General features: G+C 44.7%; 1 protein-coding gene across 4 annotated transcripts in view; it reads right to left on the bottom strand.

Moving 5' to 3' along the window:
* Nucleotides 1-383: 383 nt before the first annotated feature.
* csnk1g2b (casein kinase 1, gamma 2b) overlaps nucleotides 384-15,890 on the bottom strand; it is a 35,604-nt gene continuing 20,097 nt past the window's right edge. For 2 of the 4 annotated variants that reach the window (XM_029707153.1, XM_029707152.1), the window contains 8 exons: nucleotides 12,060-12,129; nucleotides 6,803-6,951; nucleotides 6,382-6,616; nucleotides 6,007-6,092; nucleotides 4,245-4,329; nucleotides 3,987-4,135; nucleotides 3,617-3,733; nucleotides 1,812-2,625 (listed from right to left, as the gene is read on the bottom strand). In XM_029707153.1, the coding sequence (XP_029563013.1) occupies nucleotides 2,488-2,625; nucleotides 3,617-3,733; nucleotides 3,987-4,135; nucleotides 4,245-4,329; nucleotides 6,007-6,092; nucleotides 6,382-6,616; nucleotides 6,803-6,951; nucleotides 12,060-12,129 (1,029 nt within the window). In that variant the 3' untranslated portion in view covers nucleotides 1,812-2,487. The other 2 variants (XM_029707155.1, XM_029707154.1) reach the window with 2 other exon arrangements.

Genomic DNA, 15,890 nt, shown 5'->3' with positions numbered 1-15,890 from the left:
TGGTGGAAACTTGTCATTGATGGGCTGTCGCTTCATTTGTCTTTAAAAAAAAACTGCTTGCTTGCTGCTACTAACTTTGATCTGCCGTCATCAATGACTAGAATTGCTTAGCTCGCAATACACAAGCTTTAAAATCTTTCCTTTTTCCCCAGAAAGTGCACATAGAGTTAACCTCCACTGTAAAGATCCCTTGATTGTCATAGCAGAGGAGATAGACTGTAGTTGTGATGGTGGAGACCCATACAGTCATTAGTGGAGACATAGGACCACACCCTGGGAATGTCAGACATCGACAATGCTTTCAGAGAGATAAAGTACACACGCGCAGTCAATGAGCAACATTTGGAATAAGTTCAGATAAAATGTCATTGCAGGACACTTACTTGAGCTTTAAACATTTTACTTGGAAAGGCACAAACTATGATTTCCTGGTAAATGATTCTGATGTAAGAAATAAAACTGAAAGACATCTTGTTTCATGTAGATTGACATTTCGGCCCTTACTCAGATTTAAGCATTGTATAGGACTATTCCTAGATCAGTCTTTATTTTTCATGTAGATTGACATTTCGGCCCTTACTCAGATTTAAGCATTGTATAGGACTATTCCTAGATCAGTCTTTATTTTGTTGTTTGTTCATTTCAAACCTAGTATTCCACTGTACTTTTTTTTCTTTCAAAAGTGCAATAATAAGAAAAGAGCTTAATATCTGTTTCTTTCAATCTTCCACAGTACCTGAGGCCAGTGACTGTGCTACAAAGATTTCCAGAAACACTACAACATAAAAGTAAAAGTTTGTTTTCAATCCAGGAAGTCAACTTTGAAAACTACTGAGGATTAAATTACAAAAAAAATGAAAAAATGCATAAAGATCCTCCAATTCTGGTTTAGATGAAATGCTTCCTGTTGCGCTCAGTGATTCCAGAGTTAGTATTGTTCATTCTTGCTTCTTACCTTGATCCCATAAATAAAGGACTATTTCTATGGAACAGATTTCTTTCACTTGACTCATTGACAGTTTCCTCAGATCAATGGCTGTTGAACAGAAAATGTTCTGTATGGAATCTAAAATACAACAACTGTTTCAAACAGTATATTTTTTTTATATATTCACGTCACGGTATTCACGTTTCATTTTTACAGCTTTTAACGTTCTCTCAATCTCCCTTTACTATGCAGGAACTTTAAAATGTTTCTTTCTTTTCTTTTTTTAAAGGAGCCAGAGTCTGTAAGACAACATTCCTTTACACGTCTGTAGCAGGGGAGTGCTGAGAGAGAGAAGAGAGAAAGAAAGAGAGATTGGGAAAGAGATAAGATGGGTGATCTGTGTAGTTGCTTCCATTTAAAACTTGACAGTGACCAGAATGTTTCAAGTTCTTCTCTTCACTTGTGCCGCTGGAGGGGTTTCCTCTTTCTCCTTTTGAAGAAACAACAGCACCTGCAGGCAAGGATATACTATCATTTAGTTTCAAAGTAAATTAATGATGCATATGAAAAAATGTAATGTTAAAAATGTAATGTAAACTCAACATTAGAGGCCTTAAATGTGTGCAACTTGTTCAATGTTTTGTTTGAACAGTATTTTGAATGAATGGGTTCAGAACCCATATTTCTATTTGACAGTGTGTTTCTTGCAATGACTGCCAGAGGTAGTGAGACCGAGCCAGTCAACCCCAGGGAAAGACAGCTGTCTTACTTTGTATCATCAGCCACCTCCACCTCGGTGGGAGCAGTGATGGGAGCGTTGGAGTGTCCTGCCGTCGGGTCGTCAGTGTTCAGCTCTCCATTCGTCGAGCTCATCACCTGTACAGGTGAACACAGGGAATTTTAGACAGGATGTCTGTTTTTAGGATATATGATCAAATCATGATACATTATCTGTACTTAATCCTTCATAGGAAATGAGTTAATTGAAGCATTAGCTTATAATTGTTACCCTTGACCACATTACATTGTAAATGTATCTACTAGTTGGCAAAAAGAGGTAATAATTCCAAAGGGTGCAATTCCCTTCCAGAACACTAGATGGCACATTTGCTTTACTAATTATCCTAAAAGTTTCTAATCTGAGACTGGAGACTGTACATCACTTACCATTTAAAGCAAGTCATAATAGCACCATGAAGGACTATAGATATGAAATATCCAGTCAGATATTCAAATGTTTTTAAACAGAGGTATCTTCTGAGCTGCTGTTGCCCCTTCATCCCTTCAAAGTGGAGTCAGCGCTGAGACTGTTCATACTCAATGAGATCCCTTTTCTAGGGAGAGGGGAGGGGGGTTCCTGTCCTGATAAAAGGTTTCAATGACAGTGACCGCATGGTTCTCCTGACAGCTTCCCTCCCCTGTTATCAGCCTGGAGCAGATGAGTGAAGCATAGCAGAGCAGAGCAGACAGAGCGAGCAGACAGACCGAGCAGACCGACGGACAGATAGACAGACCGGCAGACAGACAGACAGGCAGAGAAAGCTGGGGTGGACAGACCATCATGCAGCACCATGCGCAGCAAGCAGTACCTGTACAGAGCCCCCCAGCCTTTCGGCCGTGAGATGCGACCCCAGTGTCTCCTTATTGGTCATTGGAGAGGGCTGACGCTGAGACTCATCTCCTTTGGGCTCAGGAGACTGACGCAAAGAGCACAGGGGGGGGGGAGGCAGGTTATGGGGGCAGGAGTGAAGAGGTGGAAGGTAATGTGGTGGTGATGGGGGAGTGAATGGGGAAAGAAAGTCAACAAAAACAAACAAACGAAAATAAATACAGAAGACATCTCAGAAGAAGAAGCAGGCTTGTTAAAACAGACTGTTAACAGAAGGAAAATGGAGCAAAACCAAGCAGAGCCCACTGCCTCATGCAGGAGTGAAAACAGCCTTGATCAGAAACACTAAGTATCTAGTCTTTTATTCCAAAATCTAGATTTTCTTCCAGCCCGCAGCAATCTCCTGTCTATTGTCCTGACTGAATTAGCTAGTCATTGCTGTGACTCTATTCCTGGTTTCTGTAATAAACTCTGTGATTGTTTGTACTATGCAACGTGTTGCCTGTTTATGTTCATAAATGATGATACTCATTACATTGTACTGGAGAGTCATAATTACAGCCGCGAGTACACGGCAAAGGACAATTATAAAACCTTGTGCTTTTTTAGAGAAAAAGATTGGAAAAGACTAATAAGGTCTAAAAAACATGATGTGTCATGTTGATGACAGTGTAGTAGGATCAAGGCTCAAATAGCATGCTGATAGAACCAGGAAGAGATTAGAAAGCATGCAATTTTGCCACACACGAAGCAAACTGCTTTGTCATTGCTGATGTGAACAACGCACTGCATTTTGCAAAGCAATGACTCGTTTTTAAGGAGCAAGGTTGAAGACAAAACCCTCCAATGCTAAAACAGTTGAACTTTCAAAGATGATGCTACAACATTTAACCACAATTATAATAGGGCCATCAGTTCCCTGTCATTCTTGCTCAATCGCAAAAACAGAGTAAAGAGTAGATTAAAGAGGATGGAGTGAATAAAGGTAACACTGTAAAAGAGGCCATATTCTTGAGGAAGCTGAGAGCAGGACAGGAGGGTTGGCAGTTGCCTCTGAGACAAGGGGGAACTCCACTGACAAGGTGGGTGGGTGTGGCGGGCGGCGGTGAGGTCACCTGGTTTTTGGTCTGCTGTTGTGCTTTGTCTCTGCTGGGCTGAGCGGGTGTGTCACTGGGGATGGGGCCTATCGGTGTAGGCTATGGTGGGGGACAAAATGACACAGCATTTTATCTAGGACATAAAATACTTTACTCCGACCACAACATGAAGATATGAATATATAAAAAATAAATAGGCCCTTGAACCGCTAAGACATCACAGGAAATATCAATTTTCATCCCGTCTGATTATTTACAGAAAAAGACAAATGAAAATCTGCAGATAGAGGGGTCAAGTGGTCCCCTCAAAACTTTGAATAGGGAAAAGAAACAAGTGATGAAGGAGACTCACAAGTGGCTTGCCAACCCAGTCGTATTCATAATCAAAGACATAGCCGTTCCTATCGAAGAGGTCAGTGAAGAGTTTCCGTAAGTAGTCGTAATCAGGTTTCTCAAAGAAGTCCAGCCTCCTCACGTAACGCAGATAGGTGGCCATCTCTTCTGCAGGACGAAGACACACAATTACTACATTTGCATAAACTGATCTAGAACTAGACCTAAACAAAAAGGAAGGAGTAACACATTCCAAATGAAACCAATCAAATCTGACCGGGGAAGCTTTCACAAAGCACTTCAATTGGAGTAGCTCGCTTGGTATCTCCAATCTTCTGATACCTCTCCTTCAAAGTGTCTGCCTGGAATCAACAAAGTACAACAATTATTCTCCCACGCTTTTAGCTTTAATTCCCACACAGCACAGTAGAGTCGAAAAACTACAGCTTTGCAGAAAGCAAAATATTATGCCAAATTTGGGGCAATACATAGCTGGAGGCAGTGTAATTGAATGGGAATAATGTTCACATGTAGAAAATTAAAGAGTCTTAGTTCGCATCCACATGCGAATCCTCTCGTAAGCCATTTTATATCTTGAGTCATCCCATTGACATGAGGCTGTTATACAGGGGGGGTTCTTATTTTTTTTATTTAACTAGACAAGTCAGTTAACCTCTATCGGATCGGTGTCCCCCCACGGGACGATTCAGCTAACGTAGGCTAATGCGATTAGCATGAGGTTGTAAGTAACAAGAACATTTCCAAGGACATAGACATATCTGATATGGGCAGAAAGCTTAAATTCTTGCTAATCTAACTGCACTGTCCAATTTACAGTAGCTATTACAGTGAAAGAATACCATGCTATTGTTTGAAGAGAGAGCACAGTTATGAACTTGAACATGTATTAATAAACCTATTAAGCACATTTGGGCAGTCTTGAAACAACATTTTGAACAGAAATGCAATGGTTCATTGAATCAGTCTAAAACTTTGCACATACACTGCTGCCATCTAGTGGCCAAAATCCAAATTGTGCCTAACCTGGAATAGTACATTGTCACCTTTCTCTTGCATTTCAAAGATGATAAAAAATAAATAATAATAATAATGCATCTTTGTATTATCTTTTACCAGATCTAATGTGTTATTTTCTCCTACATTCATTTCGCATTTCCACCAACTTCAAAGTGTTTCCTTTCAAATGGTATCAAGAATATGCATATCTTCGCTTCAGGCCCTGAGCTACAGACAGTTACATTTGGGTATGTCATTTTAGGTGAAAATGTAAAAAAAAGGGTCCGATCCTTAACAAATTCTTATTTACAATGACGGCCTACCCCAGCCAATCCCTAACCCGGACGATGCTGGGCCAATTGTGCACCACCCTATGGGACTCCCAATCACGGCCGGTTGCGATACAGCCTGGAATCAAACCGGGGTCTGTAGTGACGCCTCTAGCACTGAGATGCAGTGCCTTAGACCGCTGCGCCACTCAGGAGCCCCCAAAAAATAGTTCTGAGTTCTACCATGATATTCTACAGTTGGATAGCTATACGCTGCCACACAGGTCCTCTTCCTGACACTAGCCTGGGTGGAGAGGACCTCAAAGGGGAAAGTGTGGGAGTGACTTATGTTGGTAAAATAAGATGACATTTACATCTATTAAAAACTGCAGAGACCAAAAGGTATGAGCTAAACGGTGGTATCCAGTATAAATTGTACAATGATAGAAATAAAACAATTTAAAAAATGTAGAAACTGCATTATATGAATATGTTTTTCCATTGTTAATTCAATTACACAGAGACGATTCAAATCTTAGGAGGTGAAAATCCTTCCTGTGTATGGTTACAGCACTATTTACATTGTATTTTCCCCTAGCATGTCGTCCTCTTCCCTAAATACTGTAAACACTTTCTAGAGTCTGAGGCCTTGAAATGTCACTTGGGTCTTGAATGAGAGAAGTTATTTTGTACTGGGGGGCTAAGTGACAGGGTGAGTGTCTGAGATCATGTAGATATCATGAAACTGTATACCTTCAGGCCTTGCCAGGGAAGGCTGCCTCGCAGGAAGTACATAAACATGTGACCCAGAGCCTCCAGATCATCCCGTCTGCTTTGCTCTGGAGGAGAAGAAGAGTTTGTTACTCACACAATTATCCACCACTTCAACTATATATATATGACACCATAAGGCTTAGGTCATAATGTGAAAATCTAAAATGCATCAATCAATGCATGATCCATCTACATGAAGTTATGCATACAGATCTCAAGTTGGGATTCAGCTCTTACTGAACATAATAGAAAACTTGATAATCAACTTCAGCCCAGGACAGGGTCACAGGATTAGGAAAGAAAAGAACCATCTTTCCAATAACACAGCAGCGTGTCTTCATGATCATTTCTCACCTTTCCCCAGGTGTGTGTTGATGCTCATGTAGCGCGCCGTGCCTGTCAGGCTCTTGTGCTCCCGGTACGGGATGTGTTTTTTGGTCTCGGGGTCGATGTATTCTTTGGCCAGCCCAAAGTCGATGATGTGGATTGTGTGCTGCCTCTTGCTGCCCGGCCGCCCCACCAAAAAGTTCTCTGGCTTCACGTCTCTGTATATCAAGCTCTTTGTGTGGACAAACTCCATCCGCGTTATCTGGGAGATAGAGCATTGAGCATGTAGACAAGCTAAGATCTCAAACTCTCTCAGTGCACTTTTCAAATGCAAACACTGTAAATGAGCCATCGGCACATCTATAGACTATAGAGATAACATCATTATAAAATATGGGTTGGGCACCTGTGTGTAAGACACTTACATAAACAACAATTCAAATCTTACCAGCTGTATGGCTATCATGAGGACGGTCTTGAGGGAGAAGGTGCGGTCACAGAGATCAAACAGGTCTTCCAGGCTGGGCCCCAGCAGCTCCAGCACCATGGCATTGTACTTCCCACATGGCCCAAAGTAGTACACCTGAGGAATACCCTCTGCAACACAGAGACAGGCAGGGACACATGATATGAGTGGGACCACACAACTTACAGGGAGCGTGCTAGCATCCTAAGGGTTTAAAAAAGGCTTAACTACTAACCATCTGTTTTAGCATCATAAGAGCCACAGATATTCTAAAAGCATTAGGCCCTTCTAAAAAAGCTTAGAGGCGGAGGGACTACGGATGCATGAAAGGTGGTAGTTAAAAAAGGGTAGTAGGGCTTTGACTTGCTGACATGAAATCAGGCTACAGAGCCATGTTGATATTGAGCAGCCTATGTGTGTGGGAAGGCGGTTTCGATTAGAACAACATGGATGGTAAACAAAAACGTGTCAACGTTGATGCCGTGTGATGGGATTTTTTTTTTTGCCAACACGCCCTGTCATGTGGTCATACACTATATGTACAGAAGTATGTGTACACTCCTTCAAATTAGTGGATTCGGCCATTTCAGCCACACCCGTTGCTGACTGGTGTATAAAATCGAGCACACAGCCATGCAATCTCCATATACAGACATTGGCAGTAGAATGGCCTTAATGAAGAGCTCAGTAACTTTCAACGTGGCACCGTCATAGGATGCCACCTTTCCAACAAGTCAGTTCATCAAATTTCTGCCCTGCTAGAGCTGCCCCGCTTAACTGTAAGTGCTGTTATTGTAAATTGTAAACGTCTAGGAGCAACAACGGCTCAGCTGCGAAGTGGTAGGCCACACAAGATCACAGACACGCTCTGTAGGCCACACAGGACCGCCGAAGAACATAAAAATCGTCTGTCCTTGGTTGCAACACTCACTACTGAGTTCCGAACTGCCTCTGGAAGCAACGTGAGAAGAAGAGCTGTCCGTCGGGAGCTTCATAAAATGGGTTTCCATTGCTGAGCAGCAGCACACAAGCCTAAGATCACCATGTGCAATGCCAAGCGTTGGCTGGAGTGGTGTAAAGCTCGCCGCCATTGGACTCTGGAGCAGTGGAAACACGTTCTCTGGAGTGATGAATCACGCTTCACCATCTGGCAGTCCAAAGGACAAATCTGGATTTGGCGGATGCCAGGAGAACGCTACATACTCGAATGCATAGTGCGAACTGTAAAGTTTGGTGGAGAAGGAATAATGGTCTGGGGCTGTTTTTCATTGTTTGGGCTAGGCCCCTTAGTTCCAGTGAAGGGAAATCTTAATACTAGAGCATACAATGCCATTGTAGACAATTCTGTGCTTCCAACTTTGTGGTAACAGTTTGGGGAAGGCCCTTTCCTGTTTCAGCATGACAATGCCCCCGTGTGCACAAAGCAAGGTCCATACAGAAATGGTTTGTTGAGATCGGTGTGGAAGAACTTGACTGGCCTGCACAGAGCCCTGACCTCAACCCCATCAAACACCTTTGGGATGCTCTTGTGGCTAAATGGAAGCAAGTCCCCGCAGCAATGTTCCAACATCTAGTGGAAAGCCTTCCCAGAAAAGTGGAGGCTGTTAAAGCAGCAAAGGAGGGGACCAACTCCATATTAATGCCCATGATTTTTATTCAACGAGCAGATGGCCACATACTTTTGGTCATGTTGTATGTGTGACCTGGGAGGAATTTAGGAGTTTATCATCACAGTAAAAATTCTCTGAAGAGGAGACTTCCAGTTTAACAGTAACTCTATTCCCTAGAACAAAGGGCAATGGCCATTTGTGACCCCATGGCCACCATGACCTTATGGTCCAGCCTCCAAGGACACATACAGCTCCAGGTTATGCCTCACCAGTTCAGACCAGTATCTGATACCAGTGGCCTTCATTCCATTCCTTGGCTGGCAGTTGTGCCAAAGTGACTGCATGCTCCCCTCCCAGCAGGCGGCTGTCGCCCCGAGGGCACCCCGACCCCGTCAGAGAGAGGACAGGATCAGCAGCTTTAATAGTATGGCAGGCTGGCCGGGAGGCTGTGTGAGTGTGGGGAGGAGGGGAGAGATTAGAGCAGGATTTACCTGATCACCCCTCATGTCACTCCCACAGTGAAGCAGTGCAGATCTCACACATCCACACAGCTGTCCCAGGGCGCTTTCGGCAGCAGGACTTGCCTGGTAATGATGGCGATGGCGGACGAGGCAGCAGCGACAAAAGATCAACAAGTAAGCTGACTCATCAAAGCCCGCCCAAATCTAGAGGGAGGGCATTCAGCAGCCCTGCCAATGCACTGATCAATTGGAAAGTGCCTACGCTAGAACAACTGTCCCTGACTACACCTACAACACTCCCTACTGGGGAACTCTAGAGCTGTAAACACAACAAAGATAACAGCTGGGGAAAAGCTTCAACTGAAATGGAAAAGGCCTAGAATAAATGTCAATTTCAGAGAAACCATTCAAAAGAGAATGATTTTATCTTTGACAAAAGCTAGACCTAATCATATTTGTTAAGTATTATGTGGATGATGCTATTCCAGTGTAAAAATAACCCTAGCCAATCATGCCTGTAATAAAAGCACTTATGCAAGGGGTGAGTGGTTTCCTAGAAACTATTCTTTATCGTGATTTATGACAGCAGATATAATTGGCTGCTGTCCGCAGCACCACTAGCTTCAAAGTCTATTCTGCTGCCTTCCAGTGCCATTCTGTGCACTGCTCACAACCCACTCTCTCCAAACACAAGTGAAACGTGTCTGGAACAATCCAGAGTATTGTCTCAGACAGGGGCCCCTCTCAGTCTGGCCACTGTGGCAGACAATGTTGCCCTACAATGAAATGTCAAAGTTTAGGCCGAGCCCGAGAGGGAGGCGGTCTCAATTAAACATTTAGAATGCCGAGTGCATCGGGGAGAGAAAAAGAGGCGCTGATTTCATTAGGCCGGGCTGTGGCGATGTAGCCGGGCTGAAACATGATCATCCAGCCGGTCTGCCCTGCATAGAGCCTGTGTGACTCAGTGGTAGATTATGTTATCCATCCCAGGCAGGCAGCGCATAAAATATCCAGACTGCTCTGGACTGGATGGACCACAGAAGATCACTGCAAACTCATACTCAAAATGGCACTGATTGATTTATCACTCCCAAGATACCAGGGCAGTGGGCATTGTAGAAGGACACATATGACTGGTGTAAGAGCAGGCAATGCTGCGAGGCAAAGCTTTGACGATGAGTTACTAAATATTCACATGCACTGATATTATCAGTGAAATCTTAAATCATCTCATAAGGAGACATGAAATCACTGCATGCGACCAAAGTGAAGAACATGCTATCAGGACTGTGTGAGCTCAGTCAACCAGTCATCCAGTTAAATTATTGATAGTGACGTAAAAAGTGTGTCGTCTCAGACACCCCATGCTCATTGGTTAATGTTGGGGTTGGGGTGTGGCCAGACCAGCTAGTGTGTGTAGCTGAATGTGTTGTTCTAGTGATTGGGTGCTTTCCAGGGCAGGCGAGAATTAACACTCTTAAGATAAGCTCCTCTTAAGCATCATGTACAGCTGACAACGCTCCAGTATTTGTGGCAGTGGGGTCCAGGTTCAGACCAGGGCTTGACCCTGGCTTAAATTGTGTCACATTCACATTGTAAAAGGACTAGACGCCTGTATCCATCTGTACCATACAGAATCATTTTTACAGAAGAATCATAAGCAGAAGAAGACTTGATAATTCCTCACTACTCCACACAATTTTTCAATAGATGTAGCAACCAGTAAGAGGAACACTTTCCCCCCTCCATTCTATAATGCGAGGGAAGCTGGACCAACATTGTCACTGGCTCCATCTTTAGCTCAGCCTATGAGATTGTAGCAGGCCTCTCTCTGGTGGTCCCTCTGCCACAGTGGCCGGAGGAGGAGAGGGAAGTCAGGATGTGTATAACACATTAGTGGAAACACTACAGAGGACATGGACTCCTTCAATGGGCTGGCCCAAGGGGTGGGGATAAAGACTCACTATCCAATGAATGGATGAGGATCCACAAGCAACTTCGATCGACTGTTCTCAAATAGGTGTAAGGAAGATAAATAGTACATTGTGCTATGCTGTGCTGCCTGGGATGGGGAATACAACTACTGGCCCAGTCAGACAGATCACAACAAAGGATAGCTGACAGACAGAGATAGGCCAGCCCTTTTCCCTGTACATCACGGGAGTTTCCCTGGGCTTTCTTCTTCAGGCAGGCCAGAGGCATTGCTGAGACGAGCGATGGAAGTAGATATACGATAATGGCCCTACTGCACATTGAAGGCCATCTATAAATAGACTAGCCTAGGACACCTCTAATGCCCTGCACTCCAACTCCCTATTAACACTGTGGAGCTGCTGCTCTGGCACAGGGACCGAGAGCAAGCTGGCAGGTGATCAGCTCTCTATGAGAAAGAAATACACACTTGCCTTATGAAAGAGAACATCCCTGGGCGCAGTGACACACACACTCGTCTTAGAGTGCGTGTGTCTGCGTGTGGCCTTCCACTCCAGTGATCAAATGAATGCACAGGCTTTTCCCAAGCTGTTTATCTCTTTCTTTAAAAGCCAAAAGGATCAAAGACCAGTGTCCTCAGTCACATTTAATGGAATTAGAATACAAGTGGTCAGCTTGTCCCTACCTACCCTCAAATACAATACAATCTATTTACGGACCGTAAATACAATATATTCACCAGTTGTTTTCTTAACAGATCAAACGCTCATAGAAAGTGACTTGAACTAACTAATGATGAAAAGTATAGTACTAATCACTTTGGTAAAAAACATTTTTTTTAAAGTGGCCCAATGTCAGAGAGATTTTTCAATGATAGAATTAAGCAGTGAGAGGATCAAACACTAAGCATTCCAGGCTGGCCAAGCTTTGCCGTGGGCTGTTCCAGGTCCCTGTCCCTCCCCACCACCTGATCCTACCGCCCCACCTCTCCCCTCTGAAGCCAAGCGGCCACATCAAAGGGCTGGAGGTACAGCAGAGCACAGCCCCACGGATCACAGCACAGAGAGATGGCATGAAGGTCCTGGGCCTGCTAGGGAACAACCACCTGTAGGAGGAGGACAGGGGTCTCATATCTCCCAGATACGTGTGCAGAGAAGATCGCCATCCATCCAGCTGAGCCTAGTAGCGAACACTGCGTTATTAAACCGTTATAATACTGTAGCTGTATGTGCTTACCTGAACTTCCCAACTGTTTATAAAATCTATATTCCAAGTGAAGCTGTGGAGCCCGGGACTTTATCGGTTCCTGAAAAAGGAAAGAAAGAGAACCCCATTAGTAATGGGAAACACGTAGTGGTTATTAACATATTCAATAGGTGGATCAACGTCAACATTATGGTGATAAATGGTTAAAAAACAATATGTTGTATGTGAAACAGTATAGGCCTTTTCATAGATTCCATGAGACAACTAAGCGATGCATCCATGCTTACTATAACATTCCCAAGATCCCTCAGGCTTAGACACCACGTAGAGCTAAGAACCTAAAACGTAAATCATCATCAACTTAACACAACATCCTTCCTCCACGATGATGATGCAAGGGCATTATGTATTTATGAACAAATGTAGCTTGCAAGAGGAAAAACAAACCTGTAAAAACTAAAAACGGAGAAAACGGAACCAGGCAAAACATTTCACAGATTTTATTGGGCCCTAGACACATCAGCCACCCAGGACAGCATTAGCCTCCTCCACACAGCTCATCCAACCAGCACCAGCCTCACCCGTTTCACAAAATTGGGATCCTTAACTTTAAGAAAAAGGTATTTTATTTTCCGTGTTATAGCCTAACTAGACAATAGGCTATACAGGCTGGGGAACTTTGTGTCATTTCAATAAAACCGGAGAGGAAGAGGCAAACTTTTGCCTACTTTGGTGAACGTGAGGCATGCAAGACAAGACATTAAGAGATACAGATTACCAAGACGTATACAGACGGTTCCTTCTGCCTGCCCCCTCCTCTCTCTCCCTCACACTGGCTCGCCTGCTCTTTACAAATGATGCGAGTGTGTGTTCAGTCTTCGGTCTGTTGCGTCTAGAATATCCTAGCCTATTCATTGATGATAGACCCTGCTTTACTGAAGTTGTGAGACATTGCAAGCCAAGAAATTGCGAGATGCAATGGAATGCTGTGAGATACAGCTTTTGATTGCCACAAGGCCTAGTGTATGGTTCTGACTGTGTGCCTGGTGGCCGACCTGCCTATACTGTGCCCTTCCCCTCGCTAGTTCGCTATGAAAGATGCAAGTGTTTATGTTACCGGAAGTACTGTTCCAAAAATACTGAATCATAAGAGTTGATTCATAGCGGAATCGAATCTTGACACTCAGAAATAGGAGTCGACCTGCAAGGAATCGTGGAAACAATTCTTTTGGAGTCGACTCTCCACCATGACGTCATCGTCGTTACAGTTGGAAAAATTGGTAGAGAAATGCAAGAGAGAGACCCAAACCGTTTCTGGCAGCATCGCAGCTGCATTGTGAATTCACATGGAATTTTATGATAATGGAAAACCAATAAAAACAAATTGCAGTTTAAACACGAAGGAAACATTTTTATTTGTCACATCCCTACTCGACACCTTTCATCCACCCAACACCAGTCTACTCAACAGCTGTCCTCCACCCAGCACCAGTCTACTCAACAGCTGTCCTCCACCCAGCACCAGTCTACTCGACACCTTTCATCCACCCAGCACCAGTCTACTCAACAGCTCTCCTCCACCCAGCACCAGTCTACTCAACAGCTGTCATCCACCCAACACCAGTCTACTCGACACCTTTCATCCACCCAGCACCAGTCTACTCAACAGCTCTCCTCCACCCAGCACCAGTCTACTCAACAGCTCTCCTCCACCCAGCACCAGTCTACTCAACAGCTCTCCTCCACCCAGCACCAGTCTACTCAACAGCTCTCCTCCACCCAGCACCAGTCTACTCAACAGCTCTCCTCCACCCAGCACCAGTCTACTCAACAGCTCTCCTCCACCCAGCACCAGTCTACTCAACAGCTCTCCTCCACCCAGCACCAGTCTACTCAACAGCTCTCCTCCACCCAGCACCAGTCTACTCAACAGCTGTCCTCCACCCAGCACCAGTCTACTCAACAGCTCTCCTCCACCCAGCACCAGTCTACTCAACAGCTCTCCTCCACCCAGCACCAGTCTACTCAACAGCTCTCCTCCACCCAGCACCAGTCTACTCAACAGCTCTCCTCCACCCAGCACCAGTCTACTCAACAGCTCTCCTCCACCCAGCACCAGTCTACTCAACAGCTCTCCTCCACCCAGCACCAGTCTACTCAACAGCTCTCCTCCACCCAGCACCAGTCTACTCAACAGCTCTCCTCCACCCAGCACCAGTCTACTCAACAGCTCTCCTCCACCCAGCACCAGTCTACTCAACAGCTCTCCTCCACCCAGCACCAGTCTACTCAACAGCTGTCCTCCACCCAGCACCAGTCTACTCAACAGCTCTCCTCCACCCAGCACCAGTCTACTCAACAGCTCTCCTCCACCCAGCACCAGTCTACTCAACAGCTCTCCTCCACCCAGCACCAGTCTACTCAACAGCTCTCCTCCACCCAGCACCAGTCTACTCAACAGCTCTCCTCCACCCAGCACCAGTCTACTCAACAGCTCTCCTCCACCCAGCACCAGTCTACTCAACAGCTCTCCTCCACCCAGCACCAGTCTACTCAACAGCTCTCCTCCATCCAGCACCAGTCTACTCAACAGCTCTCCTCCACCCAGCACCAGTCTACTCAACAGCTCTCCTCCACCCAGCACCAGTCTACTCAACAGCTGTCCTCCACCCAGCACCAGTCTACTCGACACCTTTCATCCACCCAGCACCAGTCTACTCAACAGCTCTCCTCCACCCAGCACCAGTCTACTCAACAGCTGTCATCCACCCAACACCAGTCTACTCAACAGCTCTCCTCCACCCAGCACCAGTCTACTCAACAGCTCTCCTCCATCCAGCACCAGTCTACTCAGTGTTTTCATATTAGTGCAGGTGAAGGAAAGGAGATGAAAATAAGATTAAGACACAGCCCCATCCTGCTCCCAGGCTGAACATTAGGCACATCTCGTCCATCTTAAGTGGATATCTGAGGAGAGAGAGACTGGTTTAGTGGAACTGAACTGGACACATGACCAGGCACTGGGCGGTGAGGGAGGTCAGGGCGGGGCACTGTCTGTGACATCATCAGTGGAGGGAGGCTTAGCCTCTCCACTAGGGAGGACGTGGGAAAAATATATAAATAAAAACAGATGGCTGAAAACCACAGGACCCTAAAACAGAGGCTTATGGGGCTTTACATGCTTAGACTCATCCCAGCAGTTAACTATGCAAATGACCAAACCAACCCAGGAAATAATATCTACAATCGCGGTAGGTAGCCTACCTTTCCATGTTTAATGGTTCATAAAATTCCTTATCATTCCCTCTCAAAAATTATAGCAGACCCTCTCGATGCCCAATCTCCACACCCAACCTTTTAAAAGAAGATACTCACAGAGCTCGCACTAGAAGCATTACAAACAACCTTTTCACTTAGATGGAATAAAGTGCTTAGGCGCAAACAATAAAATGTTATTAGCCACATGCTTTGTAAACAACAGCTGTTGACTTAACAATGAAATGCTTATTTAAAGGTCCTTTTTAAAACAATGCAGTGTTAAAGAAAAAACATTGAAATAAAAATGTAGAAATAGTGACACGAGGAATAAATACACAGTGATTAACAAATAACAATAAATAGTAAAAAATGACATGGCTATATACAGGAAGTAGAAAATAACATGGCTACATAGAGGAAGTAGAAGATAACAAGGCTATATACATTAAGGGGAGTAACCAGTACCAAGTTGATGTGCAGGGGTACAAGGTAATTGAGGTAGCTATGTACAAATACACTCACCTGGCAGTTTATTAGGTTCACCACCCTGTTCACAAAAACGGATTGCTCCTAGACAGTGAGGCACATGGCCGTGGCTTGTTA

This window comes from Salmo trutta, chromosome 22, assembly GCF_901001165.1.
Source record: "Salmo trutta chromosome 22, fSalTru1.1, whole genome shotgun sequence".
Classification (NCBI taxonomy): Eukaryota; Metazoa; Chordata; class Actinopteri; order Salmoniformes; family Salmonidae; genus Salmo; species Salmo trutta.
The sequence above is the reverse complement of the archived record's forward strand: the minus strand, read 5'-3'. Positions and strand labels throughout refer to the sequence as shown.